At 36.1% G+C, this 21,691-nt stretch overlaps 2 protein-coding genes across 2 annotated transcripts in view; one reads left to right on the top strand and one right to left on the bottom strand.

The window, feature by feature from the left end:
- Window positions 1-21,691, bottom strand: part of LOC142354506 (chromobox protein homolog 3-like) — a 572,284-nt gene that overhangs the window by 424,621 nt on the left and 125,972 nt on the right. The window lies entirely within an intron of this gene.
- On the top strand, window positions 3,910-12,956 carry LOC142354694 (uncharacterized). Its single transcript, XM_075407057.1, has 3 exons — window positions 3,910-4,408; window positions 8,352-8,532; window positions 11,053-12,956. The coding sequence occupies exons 1-3, from the start codon at window positions 4,346-4,348 to the stop codon at window positions 12,717-12,719; spliced, it is 1,911 nt and encodes a 636-aa protein (XP_075263172.1). The 5' UTR covers window positions 3,910-4,345; the 3' UTR covers window positions 12,720-12,956.

Raw genomic sequence — 21,691 nt, 5'->3', positions numbered from 1 at the left:
TTAGCAACGGCAAATTTATGTAAGATCTACGCGTAGAAATGCAAAATTATGTAAGATCTACGTTTAGAAACGCAAAATTCAAAGCAATTGGCGCAAAATTATTTAAGGAAGTTGCGGTGAATCTTCTGACTTGTCAACACTAGTTACCGCTTACCTCACATAATTTTGGCAAAACTCTTCGGCCGAGGTAGTTGATCTTATTACGACATCAATTTAACTGTTCACGTTGAAAGCTAAACAGTTATCTATACAAGCCTCTTGACGCAAATCGAAAGAAGAATTCGCCAACATCCGAAAACCAAACAATTTGAATCCTGATTGTACTTCTGATTAGACATAAATCAGCTCTTTAGTCACAGCATGCACAGAGTGAGCTGAATTTCGAATCTAAACTGCTCTTTCAGCATTATTGTCAAGAACGAGCAATGTTTTGAATCACTTCAAATTTTAATCGCAACTCGAGTTTTGGTTAATAGAAGCGAAACAAATTTTGACATATTTGACGTGTACATAATTAATTTTCAAATCAATCTTTCGAAAATCAATTTTAAAAATCAATCTTGTTCAGAAGCAAAATTTGAAAGCCAGTTTCTGAAAATCAACATCATCAACGCTGCCCCAAATTTATTTAAAAATAGAATCATTTATATTATTCGGTTGATCAATAAATTATAGCAACGCAAATTTTCGCCCGATCAATTTGATTTTGAATATCGAGGACAAAAAAAATGATTTTTTCGCTTTTCCAGATCTGATTAATCGAATTCTTGCGGAAAATGGATGAGTCGAATGAATTTAACGATATGCTTACACAAGTCGCCTCTGCCTCGTCTAATCAGGTATTAAAAATCAACTTTTGGAAAACTTAAATTGATTAATTTTACTTTAATAATGAAGAAATTAAGTGTAAAAAGTGGAATAACTTTCTAAATTTTAATATTCTTTTTAAAAGCACCATGCGTTCATACAACGCCTTGTTGTAAATTTTTTCGGCATCATAAAACTGCTGCTAATTTAAACACTGTTTATTTTAATGACCGTGATTAAAAATAAGTTAGATTTTAAAATTTCAATATATGAGCTTTTTCCCCTGATCATAATTGCTTAAACGATGTGCAGTCATGAAATTTTACTTCATTATTTATTATAAGCAAAGCTGATAATACGAATTTGATTTTGTTGTAAGTTCTCCTCTCTTGTATCTAGATTAATATAACTAATGATTTCCACATGCAACCCAGGCCGAGGTCCCCGACCAAAAATAATTATGCCCAGACTGAAAGCGCAGCAGGGGCGTTATTCGTTCAAAACTACACGGTCGGAAAAAAATTAACACACGGATGTTTAGACATAGGTATTTTTGAACGCATGAATGTCTGGGCATAACAACTGGACACTTGGGGGATGATTTAGAAAGACTGGCTTGGGTTATGGAATTTCACAGGTGGAAAGAAAAGCTTTTTTAACTAAGTAAGAGAGTTAATTTCTCAAAATTGAGAATTTAGCAAAATTATATTTTACAATGGAATTTAGAGTTTTACAGGAGCGATCTGATTAATAGATCAAGATGGTGATTTGATTTTGGGGAGTGAAAAGGACTCAAAAATCAGCTGTATATATACCCAACATCGGTGCGGAGAAATAAAAATACAAAACTAATCTTAGCACCAAGATTTATAGGGGGGTCGCAAGGGCTACTCAATATGGTTTGTTCTTCAAAATTCGAATTATGTTTTTGATGGTACTCCTATGAAAAATTTTTAGTCGTAGAATTTCATGGAATAACTTTTTCAAAATCACAAAAAATATCGACGTTTACATTAGATTTAGAGTTTGAGACTGCCTCGCTGAACGTAAATCTCATAGAAACCTCTAATCGCACTTCTACGAACCAAAAATATTTAAACTTAATTGATTTGAGATATTTGCAAACCCTTGCAAACTATTTTTGTCATTGTTTTGTCATTATGTCTTCTTATCATTATGTCTACATTTTGTCAACAAGAAGTTGAATAGGTCTGATTCGGTCAAATTCTTATTAACTACCTCTTTGATCCCTGATTACATTGTCACTCGATTTTAATTTCCTTAGTACTTTGAAAATTAAAATCGAGTGATTGTCACTCGATTTTAATTTTCAAAGTACTAAGGTCCTTGAATTTTCTTACATATATATATGTATATATATATATATATATATATATATATATATATATATAAATATATATATATATATATTCATACATATATATATATATATAATATATGTACATATATATATATATATATATATATATATATATATATATATATATATACAATATATGTACATATATATATATATTATATATATACAATATATGTACATATATATATATATATATATATATATGTATATGTATATATATATAAATATATATATATATATATATATATATATATATATATTTGTATGAATGATGAAAACATAACATTTTTAAAATTTTTCTTTATTTTCGTCTTAGATGAATAGAAGTTGCACTAATGGAAAACTTTAAGCTATATAACTTCCATTTTTAAATATTTTTAGTTTTAGATTTTCACTTCTAATATATTGATTTAAGAAGTTGGTGCTTTTGAATATGTAATATAAGGACATTCTTATTTTGAAAATGAAATTCGAGTGAAAATTTATTTACGAATCTCAGAGGTAGTAAATGGGAATTCGAAACAAATCAGACCTAGTTTTAACCGCTCGTGCAACTTGTTTTAACAACTTAATTGCATTATTCTAAATTAATGTAAATCTACCTTATCAAAATATACATGCAACTATCAGGCAGATCTCAAATCAAATGAAAATCTAGCCAAAACAGTTCAATGAAACCCAAGAAGCCTGCATTACTCCCCGTTGAGTGGGCTTATAACTTTTTGGCCCCCTCACAACAGTTGAACTTGCGACTGTCGCCACGCGCGGCGTTAATTGTATAGGATACGCATTTCTGCTTGAAGTTGTTGAGAAATTCTGGAGCTTAACAAAAACAACATAACTATCATAATTTCAAAATAACTTCAGCAGAGTCACGTAAATCTATACTTTCACTATCACGTTATGAAATGAATGTCACTGAAGTCAATTTCTGGCTAATTAAACATCAATTTACGGCATTTTCACTTCTGGCACCGCCAATTTTCGGCATTTTATGACACACACGTACGTGTCTAAGTAATGGTTTTAGGGTTGATTTTACATAGTTCTGCGTTGAACTCAGTTGTAGACCTTTCGTAATTTGTCGTTGATCTTATCTTAGATCGTTCACAATTTTTCGTTTAATTAAGCGTTGATCTTACGATATTTTGAGTTGAATTTAGCGTTGATTTTTCATAACTTGTACAGAAATTGGTTCTTAAGATCAATGAAGCGGGGTACAGTGGTTTGAGTGTCACAAACAGATCTCTAAGCGTTGACTTTTTGAAAGATCTACGCCACATTCAAAGCAAAATTATGCAAGATTTACTATTAAAAACGTAAAATTATATAAGATATACGCTTAGCAACGGCAAATTTATGTAAGATCTACGCGTAGAAATGCAAAATTACGTAAGATCTACGCTTAGAAACGCAAAATTCAAAGCAATCGCCACAAAATTATTTAAGGAAGTTGCGGTGAATCTTCCTGACTTGTCAACACTAGTTACCGCTTACCTCACATAATTTTGGCAAAACTCTTCGGCCGAGGTAGGTGACCTTATTACGACATCAATTTAACTGTTCACGTTGAAAGCTATACCGTTATCTATAAAAGCCTCTTGACGCAAATCGAAAGCAGAAGAATTCGCCAACATCCAAAAAAATCGAAAGCAGAAGAATTCGCCAACATCCAAAAATCAAACAATTTGAATCTTGATTGTACTTCTGATTAGACATAAATCACCTCTTTAGTCACTGCATGCATAGAGTGCGCTGAATTTCGAATCTAAACTGCTCTTTCAGCATTATTATCAAGAACGAGCAATGTTTTGAATTACTTCGAATTTTAATCGCAACTCGAGTTTTGGGTAATAGAAGCGAAACAAATTTTGACATATTTGACGTGTACCTAATTAATTTTCAAATCGATCTTTCAAAAATCGATTTTAAAAATCAATCTTGTTCAAAAGCAAAATTTGAAAGCCAGTTACTGAAAATCAACATCATCAACGCTGCCCCAAATTTATTTAAAAGTAGAATCATTTATATTATTCGGTTGATCAATAAATTATAGCGACGCAAACTTTCGCCCGATCAATTTGATTTTGAACATCGAGGACAAAAAAAATGATTTTCTCGCTTTTCCAGATCTGATTAATCGAATTCTTGCGGAAAATGGATGAGTCGAATGAATTTAACGATATGCTTACACAAGTCGCCTCTGCCTCATCTAATCAGGTATTAAAAAATCAACTTTTGGAAAACTTAAATTGATTAATTTTACTTAAATTCATTCTTTTGTTTCGGGGATTTTGTTTCTGTAGGATGTTATGGGGTACATTTTTATATGTTCATTATCATTATAAGCTTGAACTTTTTGTCAATGCTTCATTTTCTACCAGCAATTTCCCAGGCTGACGAATTATGTGAAAAATATGTGAACAAGTCAAATTGTACATCAAAATTCTCACCCAATAATGAAGAAATTAAGTGTAAAAAGTGGAATAACTTTCTGAATTTTAATATTCTTTTTCAAAGCACCATGCGTTCATAAAACGCTTTGTTGTAAGTTTTTCGGCCACATAAAAACTGCTGCTAATTTATACACTGCTTATTTTAATGACTGTGATCAAAAATAAATTAGATTTTAAAATTTCAATATATGAGCTTTTTCCCCTGATCATAATTGCTTAAACGATGTGCAGTCATGAAATTTTACTTCATTATTTATTATAAGCAAAGCTGATAATACGAATTTGATTTTGTTGTAAGTTCTCCTCTCTTGTATCTAGATTAATATAACTAATGATTTCCACATGCAACCCAGGCCGAGGTCCCCGACCAAAAATAATTATGCCCAGACTGAAAGCGCAGCAGGGGCGTTATTCGTTCAAAACTACACGGTCGGAAAAAAATTAACACACGGATGTTTAGACATAGGTATTTTTGAACGCATGAATGTCTGGGCATAACAACTGGACACTTGGGGGATGATTTAGAAAAGACTGGCTTGGGTTATGGAATTTCACAGGTGGAAAGAAAAGCTTTTTTAACTAAGTAAGAGAGTTAATTTCTCAAAATTGAGAATTTAGCAAAATTATATTTTACAATGGAATTTAGAGTTTTACAGGAGCGATCTGATTAATAGATCAAGATGGTGATTTGATTTTGGGGAGTGAAAAGGACTCAAAAATCAGCTGTATATATACCCAACATCGGTGCGGAGAAATAAAAATACAAAACTAATCTTAGCACCAAGATTTATAGGGGGGTCGCAAGGGCTACTCAATATGGTTTGTTTCTTCAAAATTCGAATTATGTTTTTGATGGTACTCCTATGAAAAATTTTTAGTCGTAGAATTTCATATATATATATACAATATTACATATATATATAATTATATATAATATATATATATATATATATATATATATATATATATATAATTTGTATGAATGATGAAAACATAACATTTTTAAAATTTTTCTTTATTTTCGTCTTAGATGAATAGAAGTTGCACTAATGGAAAACTTTAAGCTATATAACTTCCATTTTTAAATATTTTTAGTTTTAGATTTTCACTTCTAATATATTGATTTAAGAAGTTGGTGCTTTTGAATATGTAATATTAAGGACATTCTTATTTTGAAAATGAAATTCGAGTGAAAATTTATTTACGAATCTCAGAGGTAGTAAATGGGAATTCGAAACAAATCAGACCTAGTTTTAACCGCTCGTGCAACTTGTTTTAACAACTTAATTGCATTATTCTAAATTAATGTAAATCTACCTTATCAAAATATACATGCAACTATCAGGCAGATCTCAAATCTAATGAAAATCTAGCCAAAACAGTTCAATGAAACCCAAGAAGCCTGCATTACTCCCCGTTGAGTGGGCTTATAACTTTTTGGCCCCCTCACAACAGTTGAACTTGCGACTGTCGCCACGCGCGGCGTTAATTGTATAGGATACGCATTTCTGCTTGAAGTTTTTGAGAAATTCTGGAGCTTAACAAGAACAACATAACTATCATAATTTCAAAATAACTTCAGCAGAGTCACGTAATCTATACTTTCACTATCACGTTATGAAATGAATGTCACTGAAAGTCAATTTCTGGCTAATTAAACATCAATTTACGGCATTTTCACTTCTGGCACCGCCAATTTTCAGCATTTTATGACACACACGTACGTGTTTTAAGTAATGGTTACGTGACTCTGCTTGAAGTCACTGAGAACTTCTGGCGATTATCGAAAACCGCGAAGTGGTTCGAGATATTAAGTCAGGATTTCGAAGTGACTTCTGCAGAATCACGTAGCAATGCTTGAAATACTCACGTGCACATTTTAAAATGCCGAAAGTCTGCAGTGCCAGAAGTTAAAATGCCAGAAGTTGCTACTTAGCCAGAAGTTGACTTCCGTTGACTTTTGTCATTTTAAAACGTGCGCGTTTCGTGTTTTAAGCATGGTTAAGTGACTCTGCAGAAGTCACTTCGAAATTCTGACTTAATATCTCGAGCCACTTCGCGGTTCTCCATAAACGCCAGAAGTTCTCAGTGACTTCAAGCAGAGTCACTTAACCGTTACTTAAATCACAAAACGCGCACGTCTTATAATGACAAAAGTGAACGGAAGGCAACTTCTCGCTAAGTAGAAACGTCTGGCATTTTAACTTCTGGCGCTGCAGACTTTCGGCTTTTTAAGTAATCTTTCTGTTTCTCATATCTATTCTGTCTTGCAAGTTTAGTGAGCATAAAACACTTTAACATCTCCAGCGCATCTCTCGTAGCGCATCTTCTACTCGAGTTATCATTACTCCACATATAATGTTCTCATAGCAGCATGCTGCTAAAAATGGAAATTTTATCTGGGGATCACGAGCGACAATGGAATGGGGAAGTGGGTTGGGGGGGGGGGGGGGGGATGGTTGAATATATCCTAATTGTAGTTAAATATTTTCAAGTCTTTCCCATTATAGCTCCTCCCCCATGAAATTATAGAACCCCTCCCCCCCCCCCCCCCATTATAGTATAATTACCATGATTAGTTTATCTGACCACTAAGTTGGGGGGCGGGGGGGGGGGCTAGAATGGGAAAGACCCATATTTTCTTGTGGGATAGTAAAGGCCTCTGAGGTGCGCAAACAGAATATAATAATAATAGTAATCATAACTCGCTTCTACTTGATTTCATTATTGGCGGGATTATCAAGCTATCAGGAAATTGCGGAAACAACCTCCTGTTTTTAATCTGTTTTTTTAATGAGCAGCCCATTAAATTGCCTATGGCCCATTTTTGACGACTGAAACTTTAGGTTTTGCCATTATAACCCCTTCCACTAAATTGTGGGATCTTTTCCGTTCGTGCCCCCCAGTACGTTATGCGCCCCCTAGTTACAGAGCACGTGCCATTACTTAATAAATCATTCTGTTAAAATATTGCACGAGCATCTGGGTGGTGCAAATAATATGCGCCCACTAAGTTGGGGGGGGGGGGGGGGCACAAACGCAAAAGATCCAAATTGTGTTTCCCCATTATGGTATAAATACAGTAATTGGGGAGGGGGGGGGGATGGGCACTAAGAAGGGGGCTATAAATGAGAAGACCTGACATTTTCACATAGCATAAGGATTGCAGCCTATAGGCTATGGTCAACCTTAAGCTATGCTTAAATGAGCTCGCAGTCCCACACAGCCAGTTTCACAGGGCCAGGGAATTGAACTCTTGGATCTATTCTGTCCCCCCCCCCCCCAGTGTTTTTACGCCCCCCAGTTACAAATACAAATTATATGTTGTTATATAGCACGTTACTATGTTGAAAAAGTTAGCATGTGCGCCTGGGGGGGTGTAAAAAATATAAACCCACTAAGCTGGGGGGGGGGATGGCAAAACAGAATAGATCTGAACTCTCAATTATTGTCACGTGATCCGCACACCTTACTTCTGGACCATCGCGCCTTTCGGCTACCGGATCTTTTCCGTTTGTGCCCCCCCCCCCCAGCTTAGTGGGTGCATATTATTTGCAACCCCCAGACGCACGTGCAATATTTTTACATAATGATTTACTATGTAATGACACGTGCTCTGTCACTGGGGGGAGCATAACGTACTGGGGGGGGGGGGGGCACAAACGGAAAAGATCCCGGCTACCTAATAACTGGATGTTGTTTTGTAGCGCCGCGTTGCGGATACAGCACGGAAAGGCAGTATGATATGTGACGCAGCCGCAGAAATATTCCACGAGGCAATGAGACACTTCAAAGATTTCAAAGCTCATGACTTCCATTTAGACGACCTGGAACTGGGCAATATCATTTCAGCTCCACTAATTAATGCTTTGCAGTTCATGCTGAAATGTAAGTTATATGGGGTCTCTTCTGTTCATGCCCCCCCTCCCCCTCCTTCTCCCTCCGGGCTCTGTGGGTGCCTTACATTTGATTGTAACCTGTAAGCGTACGTACCATATACTTAACCAATGACTTTACTAGGATCTTTTCCGTTTTTACCCCCCCCCCCCCCCCCCCAGCTTAGTGGGTGCATATTATTTGCACCCCCCAGACGCACGTGCAATATATTTTTTACATATAACGATTTACCATATAATGACACGTACTTTTTAATTGGGGGAGAATAACGTACTGGGGGGGGGGCACAATCGGAAAAGATCCCTTTACTATAGGGGGGGGGGGGGGGGGGGGGTTCACAATGAATTGGGGGGATATGAAATGAAAAGATACGTTCTATTTCAGTTATTGCGCTGGAAAAATTAGTTGTTGAGTTAATTTAGCACCAGTAAAAGCACTGTGCGCTCATTTTGGTCTGGACATATCAATTTTCGGTCTAGCACCTCAACGTGGGCAATATTCTCAATTATACTGAAGATTACGTTACCCATCCATTAATAAAACCTGTTAGTTTACAGTTCCTATCAGAACGGTTAGTCAGACCCGGTTAGAGCTATATTTTTGAAGCCCAAAGGGTGAAATATACTTAGTTTTATGCTCAAAATAGACTCAGCAATTTCTAAGCGACTTAGTTCTTGTAGGAAGTTTGGACAGTATAACCTCGGATCTATTCCGTTTCCCGCCCAGTGTTTTTTGACCCCCAGTTTGACCCCCCCCCCCCATTATATGTTTTTATAAAGCACTTTACTATGTAAGAAAATAGCACGTGCACCTGGGGGACATAAAAATTTACGCTCACTAAGCTGGGAGGGGGGGGGGGGGGGGCGAAACATAATAGATCCATAACTTCTATTTTGACAAAATTTAATATGCCAGAGTCAGATGTGAACGCATTGTACCAAAAAAACTACGAAAGAGCCAACAACTAATTTTGAGTATTAGATGTTCACTTTAGAATAGAAAGATCCTGTTTAAGTGTCTGATGGGACCGTTAAACATAGAAAAAAAACAATTTAGATTTTCATCTGAGGCACCATTATTGATTGTTGAACAATTTCACGCAACGGAGTTAAGAATTAGAGCCGAACGGTGGCAGAGACGAATGAGAAAAATGAGAAGCAGAGCCGAATGATTAAATTTGATTGGCCGAATAGTCTGATTAGTTTAAATTCTAACAAATGCATGAAATGGCAAATTAATTAATTTTCATTGCTTGATTATCTATGGTGTGCGGTCGAGTTGCGCTCCACTCAGTCTCTCCATAGCCGCAACCTCCGCTGACGGGGGAAAGTGGAGGTTGCGACCACAGATAGATCTTCGTTGCACAACGTTGCAATTATTTTTCGCAAAATTTGCCAATAAAGTATTGAGTTGAAAATCAACCAATCAGAGGACGGAAAATATTCGGCTTTGAGTACCATTTTATTGCATTCTGCTCTCCGACAGTTCGACTCTAACGGCGTTCTCCACACGCAAATTATATTATTGCTATTTTGAATAGCGGTTGCTTTGAGGTTCGTAGCCCCCTCTTGTGATATAAGTTTTGCAATGCTATTGATGTCACACTCTAAAAAATTTGCGGTTAATTGAACATAAAATGCAGATACCTTTATCTAGAGCTTGCAAGTAATTTGTTTTTTAATGCAACTTATCAAGAAACTACCTTCGCGCAATCTAAACTATCTGAATTTTGAGGTAGATTTTTCGGTAAAGTACCCAGAAATTGCGGTGCTACCCTTCCAGAATCTTATCTGCCATTTTTTTGGTAAGTTCTACCTGCAAATTGCATGTAAACATTGCATGTAGAATTATCTAGAAATTTCGTTTTGCGGGTTATAATTTCTGCTCAAGTTTTCTAGTTTTCTGCTTGGTCTTAAATTGAAACTTTCTAATCTTCCCTTGAGAAATATTAACTACACTTTAATCTGAGTTGTTGAAGGTTTTTCACGTCAAACTCTGCGTACCTAATATAATATTGATGTATTGAGTTTGCACGTAATTTCTAGGTAATGCATTCTAAGTAATTTGCTCTTATCAATTTTTGCAGGTGTTGTTACGTGCAATTTTGCTTACCAGAAAACGTTGCAGGTAAATTTACTTAAACATTTTATAGTTCAGAGCTGAAACAGGGTAAAAACAGAATTTAATTTAGGCTGACAACTATAATGACATAATGTTCTATTGTAATAGCCTATTTTGATGTAAATAAAATGTTTCAGAACTGGTTTTACAATTTAATATTGAAATACTCAGGTTCAGAACTGAAACACTCTAGTTGGTCAGCCCGGGAGACATTAAAATCAGTCTAAAATCAAAATAAAAAGTTTACTCTGAAAAATAAACGAGTCATAAAGAGTCTCGGATTAACAATGGCTCAGTCACCGAACGGTTTCTGCGGGTGAAAAATTCCATATTTTCAAATCCAAGGATCAATCACTTCTGAAAATTTATCAGTGGTTTTCTGTTTTTCAGCTGATGGCGAGCAAACTGTAGCGTATGTGCTCACGTGCGCCGCCGTGTGTAATTTTGCGGCTCAGGTATTTGGAATCGGAACAGGTTTTGCCACCCTCGACTTTTCCGGACTGGGTTTGATGCAAATTAAAATGGCTATCCAAAAACTTCACAACATGATTTCAGTAATTCTGGACACTCCACTCGAAACTGCGATTGCTAAAACCCTGACAGCCCTCAATTTGCTGGAGCATAATCAAATCGAGCCGGCGGTTGAAAAATTTAAATTGGTTGAATCGGATGCGATTATGGCCTTTCATTATGCGAAAGGACAAGAAAGCGATTTAAACCATTTACAGCAAGCCGCGACTGCGAAAAAGATTTTAATTTACGCCAAAATGTGCATTTATTCTTACGATCACAAACTGAAATTGATAATACCTTTCGAGGTTCTAAACAAGAATCGACAACATTTCATTGCGACAGAGTTAGAGCGAGATTCCATCGAAATTTTGGAGGTCCAGGAACGGTTGAAGTTCGGGTTGTTTACATTTCATAAGCAGTTGAAACAGCAAAGTTCACGCGATATGGCTGACACGATTCTGAAAATTGCTTATCCTTATGTAAGCCAAGGTATGGCATTGACAAATGAACAATCGGAACACGATTGCGATTTTGAGGTCTCTATAAAACCAAATTTGGTTCCTGAAGGTTATGAAGATAGAACAACTTTAATGCTAGGTTTGTTTGGTCGCAGAATTGGTCAAAAGTTTTCGACTTTCACAGCTCTCAGTGCTGAAATCTGGCGAAGCTTGAACTCAATTTCAGTTAGGAGAAATTGGATTTTGGACTTGAGCCCATTGGAAACGGCGGATGGGGCAACCCAAACTATTGATTTCCTGGAAGGCTGTGAAACGATGCAGGCCAAAATCAAAATTTCGCAACCACAAGTCGTGAAAATTTCGTCAACAGGCCAGGCTTTGAAAAATGATGATTTTCAGATGTCATATTTAGGCGATTATAACTTGGTGCCTAATCATAACTATTTTCACAGTTTTGTTTACCAAAAGGGAACCCGTTTTCCTTCATATTTGTTCCAAAATAAACAAGGATTATGGGTCGTTTCCTGGATCGGACCAGTGATTGAAAGTGGAGAAAATGATTGGGTTTTGCGGAATACAATCGCTACAAAAACGGCGTTCCCCCCTCATACGGGCTGGGAATATAAACAAACAAACAACGGAGTCTCTGAATGGAAAAATGACGACAAATCGATTCTTTTCGAAACCATTTGCTGCACAGATCAAACCAACAAACCTTCAAATTGCAAAGAACTTCCTTATTCGGTAATTTTTACATCAGCTGAGGAGTTTTCGAACGGGCAATTAAACACAGTTTTGGGTAAATATGACCTCGTGACCAATACTGCCTATAAATTTAGCGTCGTTTACAAACGTGAGGTAAACTTTTTCGACAAAAACGTCATTTACAAAGCGCAAGACAGTGTTTGGTACGTCGGCTCGGATTTCAAAAAATTAAACTGCAAATTACGAAACCGGGGTGGTAAAAATTTTGATTTAATTCCACCTTCCTATGGATGGGAAGTCAAAAATTGGGAAAACAACAGCTGGGAAAAATTCAACGGGAATATCATAATGACTCCTGTATATTTTTCAAACCCAGATTAGACCAAAACCGATCGAGTTAATCATTTATAACCATTCATTAATTTTTGCAGATTTGATAAATATATAGTATAAATTTTTTAGATAGATAAATAGTTGTCCTGTTTTTTTCCTATTCTTTAAACCCCATCTTTTTTAACGCCGATTTTTTAAACCCCTCAATTATTCAACCAGTATGTTTTATTGAGGGCTGTTTTACCGCATAAATATCAACAGATAAATAAACTATTTTCTCTTTGACGTTTTATAGTTAATTGGCATGGAAAATGTTGCAACCATTAATAAATTTTAGCATCTGAGTTGTTCTCAACAAATGGTCTTTGTTAGCATATTTAGATGTTGAATATTTATGTTTAAACCCTTGACGAACTCCGACGCTTATCTTGCAAGAAAAGGCGTCATTTGCTAGAATCTTGCCAGATCTTGTAAGATTCTTGCAAATGACGCTTGTCTTGCAAGACGCAAGAACTGGACGCCTATCTTGCGAGAACCATACAAGATCTTGAAATATAGACGTCGAAAAATTTTTAAGAAAAAATTTCAAATTTAAAGACCGATTAACTCCAAGACCATATTCTCTTATGAGTTCAGTCCATTGAAAGGAGTTCTTGGTTCAAAACAGAGACTTTCATATCATTTCTGCCTTCATTAACTGATTTGAAAAACTTATTTCCAAAAATATTTTCAATGACCGTTGAAATTGTGTGTTCTATCCAGGCAAAACTGGAATTGTCAAGTAAGCACTAATAAAATTCAAAAAAGGCCTCCAGTGCCTTGCAGCTAATCATATAAAACGTTTCGTTCGGCATTTTTTTTATTAAAAGAGACGTTTCTATTTCTCTAATCACATTGAATCATTATTAGCTAGCAACTACTACAAAAACCAATTTTTCGGTAAGCAGTTGAGAGTGAAAAAACACATGGTTTCTGCAAAAATGTCAATAACACTTTCTCCCTCCGTGGCGATAACATAACGTTTTTCACCGTTCAAACATGAAACTGGCGAAAATTGTGAATGGTCAAATTTGCCAACTTTCCAGTCGGTTATAATTCCCTTCTATAGCAGACTGTGGCTGCTACTGAGGCTTACACTCATTTAAAGGAGGAAAATTGGAGACCATAGTTTTTTGCCTGTGGTCAATTTTCCTCTAGGGCCTTAACAGAAAATTTAATATAAATATTACCGTCAAAAACGTATTAGAAAAACTGGCTAAGTCAGTTGCGCTCTTTCTGGAGCTCAGTAAGGCACCGATTCTAAACGTCAAGAAAACTAAACGTCCAAAGGTCCAACCTCAAACTTAGACTAACTTTCCGGACGCCTACCTTGCAAGGGTCTTGCAAGAATTCGATGCTATTTTGCAAGAACCTTAAAAGATTGACGCTTATCTTGCAAGATTCTCGCAAATTCGATGGCTATGTTGCAAGATCTTGCAATAATCTTGCAGGATCTTGCAATATGGTGCGTAATCTTATAACTCTATTGCAAGATTCTTGCGAGAAATTGCAAGACAGCCGTCGGTTATAGACTAGGGAAAACATCACTTCCGACTTTTAAGTTTATGAATTAATTATAAAATTTCTAGTTCTTACGTAATAGGAGTGGAATTGTGCTCCCTGTGTTATTTTTCCTTAATAATTCTTATTTACTCTTTGACTAAGAGAGATGGTAACAAAATTCATCCTCAGGAGATCATACTAATAAAAATGAGAAAGCAACATTTTCTAATATTCAGTTATGGACACGAGCCAAAAAACTGATAAAGGAATTAATTTTTTTTCTATAATTGAAAACAATAAGATGAGCGAAAAGCCCATGTGGAAACTTGACAGGTTTTAGTAGAAAAATTCAGAATATTTTGAAAGCACAACGCGAATAAGATTGTCGGTTTCGACTGTCAAGAATAAGAAACTATGTGTAATTACCTTTTGCAAAAATTTCAGTTTCTATGTTTTTAGTGAGAGCAGAATGTTAATATCAATATGGTGTTCGGTAAAAACTGGTCAAAAGAACTCAATAAATTGAAATTTAATTTAACTAGAACTAATTAAATTAATTGAGGCTTTCCATGCCTCCAGGATTAACGTAGGAAACAAAGCATGAGAATACTCAGCACAAAAAAGAGCAAAAAGTAATGCCTAGAAATACAAAAAAAATGGATTTTCAATGTTGAAAGTTTTATATTGTGAATTGTAAAAAAAAACAGTTAAAAACAAGATGTAAATGTAACAATGAAAATCTTGATGTCCTTTTAATACAGGTTATACATTCAGGAACTAAGTTTAGCTGGATATAAATTAGGATGTTTTTATCGTATTCTTATGAAAATGTACATCAGGTTTGTTCATAGCTGTCAAAGCTCTCAGTTTGGAAACGGAAATATCGATCGAATTGGTATTTAAATTGAAAATTGATTGTTTTTGCGATATCTTGCAACCTCAAGATTGAGTTGTTTAGACTGCAAAACTGATTAGTTAAAGGAAATCATACTCAGAACAATATTTACTATTTATCTGTTCGTCTGAAGACATTTTCACAATTTCAACATTCTTTGCAAAAAATTTAATTAAAAATTCCTCATAAAGCAACAGCACAATGGAAGCGCTTGCCTCCCGAGAAGCGAGAACAGTTTGTCTTCAAGGACAATTTGGCCATAGGGCAAAGATTTTATCATCGAAGGGAGTAGCACCCGACCACAAAAAAATCCTCATTGAACTCTGTTGTACATAATCTTTTTATTTGGTGCAGTAAAATTATTATACGATGTACTTATTTAATGTTGTAACTAATTCTGAAGGTCGTATCTTAAAGTCATTTTGAGTTCAGTATCTACCACTTTTAATTCACACATTATGTCTGTTGCCCAAATTCCCTCCCTGGGAATTATGTGTTCACATTTAGTTATGACTTCTGAATTGCTAACTGTTATAACTTTTCATTCTTTTAGTTTTGCACCTCGAGTACAATTGCTCAATTTAACTTATTTTTTGTCAGTCGTATTTATTATCTGAGTAATCTAGACAAGTGTCAGATAGGCGATTTGCTAAGCGAATCCAAATACAAACTGTGTTAATGCACTCGTCGCAAAGGTACAACCAAAAGAAATTCTAATGGTGATTCGCAATTCAAAATCAGGTTCACAATATTGATCGTCAGCAATCAGGTGCACAATATTGATTGTCAGCAACGCAAAAACGAACCCCAATCGGCATAGAGCTTTTTTGGGAAAAAACGAGTGCAGACCTTCCGTTGAAGTGGGAGAAGTGGCAGATGCAGGCAAAACTGGCTCTTCCTGCGAAGGAGAACATTGCATTAGACATTTTGCTTGAACCAAAGATCGAAAAATTTCAACTACCATTAGAACCAATTTACGAAAATGCAAAAACAGGCTCCTCAGCCCAATCGGAACGAGAACGACTGGCAAGAAATGCGCAATTAAAAACGGACTGGGAAACTCGATATCAGAAACAGATGGAGATTGGGATTATGTGTGGAGACAATCCACGGACACAGGCAGACCTCAAGAAAGTATCAATGCTATATCTCAGTTTGGGTACCGAAGGAAGACGCATCATATGTAGCACAAATCCGCATCTCAAGATGGACATACTGACAACGGTGGAAGTTTGGAATATCATGGAATCTACGTTCATTCGTCAGCGAAACATTACCTTTGACAGGTATATGCTCCTAACTACCAAACAGTCGAAGCAAGAATCTATCGAGCATTTCTTTGGCAAGTTGAACGAATTTTCCGAGGATTGCGATCTTGGAGATCAAGAAGATACACTGATCAGAGATCTTTTTATTGCAAAAAAAAAGATCCAGAAATTCAAAGAGAATTACATAGAGAAACTCTCGAACGAACCCAAGTCTTACGTTTGGCCATAAACAAGGAACTCGGACAACGGAATCAGTTACAAATTTCAAACAAACAACCCCCATCGCATGTTAATGCTATAATTCCGCAACGGCCTTTTAGCCAATCAAATCAACGACCTAATAACCCTACTTCTACTCGACAGTCAAACCAACTTTGCTGTAATTGTGGCCTGACTTTGTCAGCAAGCCACAAGGATAAATGTATTGCGAAAGGCAAGACGTGCAATAATTGTCGTTTACAAAACCATTTTTGACGAGCATGTCGTAAGCCAAAGTCTTCATCCACTGAGCCCATTCGCTCAAATGTTAACTCAATTGAGGAAACTCCAACTGAGCAGTCTGTCAAGGAAATCCAAAATACAAATTACAATTCTCAAAGTGAATCCGATTATGATAGTTCAGTTGATAATATGGTAGCTAGCATTGCTAGTAACACAATTCAAATCGAAACAAAAAATACAACTTTACAGATCGGAAACACTAAAGTAGGACTCCTCATTGACTCCGGCAGCGTATGTAGCATTTTGAACGAATATCTTGCTACGGAAGTAGTCAAAAATTCTACCCTTGCACGATGGCTGACAACAGCACCTGCTCAAGAACTCAAGACTTTTGCTAATGAACCAATACTTGTCGTTGGAATGATGCAAGCACCGATAGAAAGCAATGGATGGCGGAACGAAGACGCCAAATTTGCGGTTGTTAAAGACGGACTGAAACCACTGATTGGCAGAGGTTTATTTGAAGTCCTGGGAATTTCAATCACTCAAACTCTTTGTTCAAATGAAGGTAGTAGGGTCAACACTATCACAACTCAATATCCATTTAAAACACGCATAGCAAATCAATTTCCTCAAATTATTTCACGCATTGGCGGATCGAAAATTTACATGGTTTAATCTAAATTTCTCAAAATTTGCAACCCAAACATCAAAAGGGTAGAAGAGTACCCATTAATTTACAAGACCGAGTTAACAGTGAAATTAAAAACTTCTTGAAGAGGGCCACAATTCAAGAGGAGAAATTAATAATTGTTCTGATCAATATTATATTTCTCCTATAGTAATTACAGTTAAAAGAGACCAAAGAATGAAATTAGCCTTCGATTCTAAAATTCTTAACAAATCCATACAGAAAAATAAATATCAAAAGCCAAATATTGAAACACTTATGGACTCCATATCACAAATAATAATAGATTAAAATACAAAACAAGCGGAAAAAATCTATTTCTCTACTATAGACCTTAAGTTTGCGTAAAGCCAACAGAATCTTCACCCTGAGACAGCAAAACATTGTAATTTTAATATCGTCAGTGGTGATAAGACAGGCACATACCGATTTAAAACAGGGTTTTATGGAATTACAGACATGCCTGCTGAGTTTTAAAAGGCAATGGTTTATACGTTAATTGGTCTTAAAAACACATTTTGTTTTTTGAACGACATATTGATTGTAAGTAAAGGTTCAGAAGAACATCATTTTAATCTTGTAGTAAAATGTTTTAAAAAACTGGACGCGGATAACCTTCGAATCAATCTTCCTTCCTAAATGTCACTTCGCGAAGCTAGAAATCTCATGGTTGGGATATAATATTACCCAGTCAGGGACATCACCTCTAGAAACTAAAACTTCTGCAATCCTTTCTTTGCAACTACCTAACACAATCAAAAAGTTACGTTCACTCCTTGGTTCGGTTCATTACATTAGTAAATTTAATCCCAATCCAGCCCAACTTTGCCATCCTCTAAGACCCCTCCTTCGAAAATCTACAAAATACATCTGGACTGACGAACACACTATAAATTTTAATGCTGTTAAAACACGAATCGCGAATCACACAGAAAACATCCATTATAATCCGCAACTCGAAACACGTATAAAATTTGATGCGTCTCGCTCCGGCCTAGGAGAATCAGTAGAACAATTGACAACGGATGGTTTGAAACCAATTTCTTTTGCATCTAAATTTTTAAATGGTAATGAAGAACGTTATGGCATCAATGAACTTGAACACCTTGGAGTCGTTCGGTGCATAGAATGTTTTAAAATTTACCTTTATGGCAAAGAATTTTCTATCATAACTGATCACCGAGCTCTTCTTTCAATTTTAAAAGAACACTGATCAAACAAAAGATATGAAAGTTGTTTATCACATTGGGTCGATCGGTTTTTACCCTATCAACTTAAAATGAAACACATTTGCCAGGCGCAAAGATGGGACTTGTTGATTATATATCCCGCAATCCTTATCAACCGACAAAAAGTATTTCTAAATATGACGACAAATTTTTAGTCGCGACATTATCACGTATACGTACTGATGCAAAACTACTACATCAAGAAAAAAAATGCTTCCGCGGTTACAATTAATAAACTTTATCACGATAATAAATCTGATTTACATAAATCTAGCTCACAATAAACAAAAACAGTATTGAATATAATTTTCGTTAAAGCTAAATTAGTAATAAAAGACAATATGTCACTTGTTATGCAAATTTTACTTCAAAATTACCCTTGAAACAAAATACTAATTCTATTAGTAATTCCTCAAAGCGCGTACGCTTAACAGATAATAATTCAGCACTCGCTACCCGCATGTATCATTCAAATCTACCTTCTAACACTATTAATTCGGATAGTGTACACGGAATGCGCGTACGCTTAACAAAAAATAATTCTATACTCGCCAAGCAAAAGCTTAATCAAAATTCCAACAACATTAATTGTACAAAATTTGATAGCACACTCGTACCGCGAGTACATTTAACTCAAAATGAATTAGCACTTGCCCAGGAATTTCATACTTCGAAATCGAATACACTCAATCATAATATTTCTGATTGTGATTTTGATCCGCGAGTAGGCTTTACTCTTAATAAATTAGCACCTACCGGGCATAATCTTCTTTTGAATAACCAGTCATATATTTCACATAACTCAAATGCCTTATTTGCAACTCACACTAGTAATCACCAAATTAAATACAAACTCGCGTTGCATAATACAAATACCATAAATACACCACAACAAATACACCACTATTTCAGACACAAAATACCGGAAAGGCGTCACTCGCTTACCGAAACCGGCATCAATTCACTGAATAAAGCCACTTTAACTCGTCAATGACAAATAAACTTCAAATTTCTTCCTTAATTAGCACTAAAAAATCACATACCTTAAATAATTCACTTGCCCAATTGGTAAATAATAAAAAGTTGCTTTTTGCCCAAGCTCAATCTGAAATTCAGTTGTCTTTCTCCTCTTCATTTAATTTAATTGAAAACTCAACAATCTCAAAAACAAATGAGTTAACTTCGCCGCGCAATTTTCCTGTTGGCAAGGTCTTTAACAGGAGACTAATAGCATCCCTAACGAGCAAAGATGCATTGCTCAAAGAAGTCAGGGACTGCATCATCCGCTCTCACGAGGAACGATTACAAGCATTAAACACCTACCTGCACAGCTACTGGTGGGACCTGCACGTAAGCAGTGGTTGTGTCCGCATGGACGAGAAGGTGGGCATCCCCAACACCCTAAAGGATGCGCTTATCGAAGACCTTCACGCCAGTCACCCGGGTAGCTGGGGGATTATATGCATGGCCCAGCATTGCTGGTGGCCATACATGAACAGCTACCTCTTGGTCCAAGCTATAGAGTGCAAACCTTGCACAGCCATTGTTAAAAATTTAAAATCTACAATTCTTGCAAAGCAATTCCAAGCTCATAAAACAAGTTTAGTTGCAAACCAGGAGATACAAATAGATTTTGTAGGACCTATAATTATGAGAAAGATCATGAAACTTAGATTTTAACATGTATTGAAAAAATTTCTAATTATCCTTCTGCTGAAATTTTCGATAATGCAAATGCTTCCAATGTCATAAAATTTTTAGATAATTACACACATATTCATGGAGTTCCTCGTTCATAACGAAAAAATCAAGCTCGCAGCCTCATAGGGAACCAAGTAAAAAAAGTTTGTATGAAAAATAATATCACTCTAATACCAGCTCCAGCAAACAATCATCGCGCAATAAGTTTAGTAGAACGATTAATTAAACAATTAAACAACGCTTGGCATGTATTAAAAAAGCAAATAAAGAATAAAATTCGTTCATCATTAAAGCAGCATTGAAATCAGTCATCTACCAGCTCCGCATTTGTAAACATAAAACTACTAAGCTTTCGCCATTCGAATCACACTTTGGGCGAAAAGCCAATACTCCGCTGAGCAACATAAGTACTAATGCACATTTTTCTTGACTTTAGTTATGAAAAAATTTTAAATCATTTTTTAGACGAAGAGACGGTCACATCCAATGAGTTGCTACCAGAAGAACATTGGGGGAATAGTCGTAGTGACGACGAAATTGAAAAAAACATGTGCAAGGCTACAAAGGACTCTCATAACCGCGAACGACTGGCAGGAGACAATGAGTCACGTTTCCTGCACACAACGAAAGCACATCGTCCTATACCCCTCAAGGAACACAGAGTGCAACTCAACATCGCTCGTAAGAAACATCCTGATAGACGCTCGAAAAATAACCTCGACGGGCTTTACGAAGTGTTAGCCCCAGGATCTGTGGTGCAAAAGACTGACCAGTATACATCCGTAATTCGTGAACCGGGGAAGCTAGAAGTCACGGTCAGGAATAGCGTTATCACCAAATTCGGCACCCGCGATGAATGAAAAACGAAATTGATGGACTATGTAAATTGCAGAGGGCCACGTTTACAGGAAAAATCAAGGGAGGCCTAAATTCTGAGCCATACCAATGAATTCACGCGAATTCAGAAAGGCGATAGAAAACTAAAACATCGTAAACGTGACATGGGAAGCGGAGTCTCATCCAACAAATCGAATTTTGCTCGCGCGATGCGAGTACGCATGCCAAAAGTGCCGGCGAATCTCGTGCCGCCAGAGACAACATCACAGAAATCAATCCCGACCAGCAAAACATTACTTCTGAAGTAATAATTGCGCCTCCCCCAACAGGAGAACATACGGAATTGATTTTGCCCTCCACTTCAGCACCAATAGAAGCAAAGTTCTTTCACGCACAACCAAAATGACACGAAAGAG

Source organism: Convolutriloba macropyga, chromosome 15 (assembly GCF_964194025.1).
Source record: "Convolutriloba macropyga chromosome 15, txConMacr16.3, whole genome shotgun sequence".
NCBI classification, from domain to species: Eukaryota; Metazoa; Xenacoelomorpha; order Acoela; family Convolutidae; genus Convolutriloba; species Convolutriloba macropyga.
The sequence above is the reverse complement of the archived record's forward strand: the minus strand, read 5'-3'. Positions and strand labels throughout refer to the sequence as shown.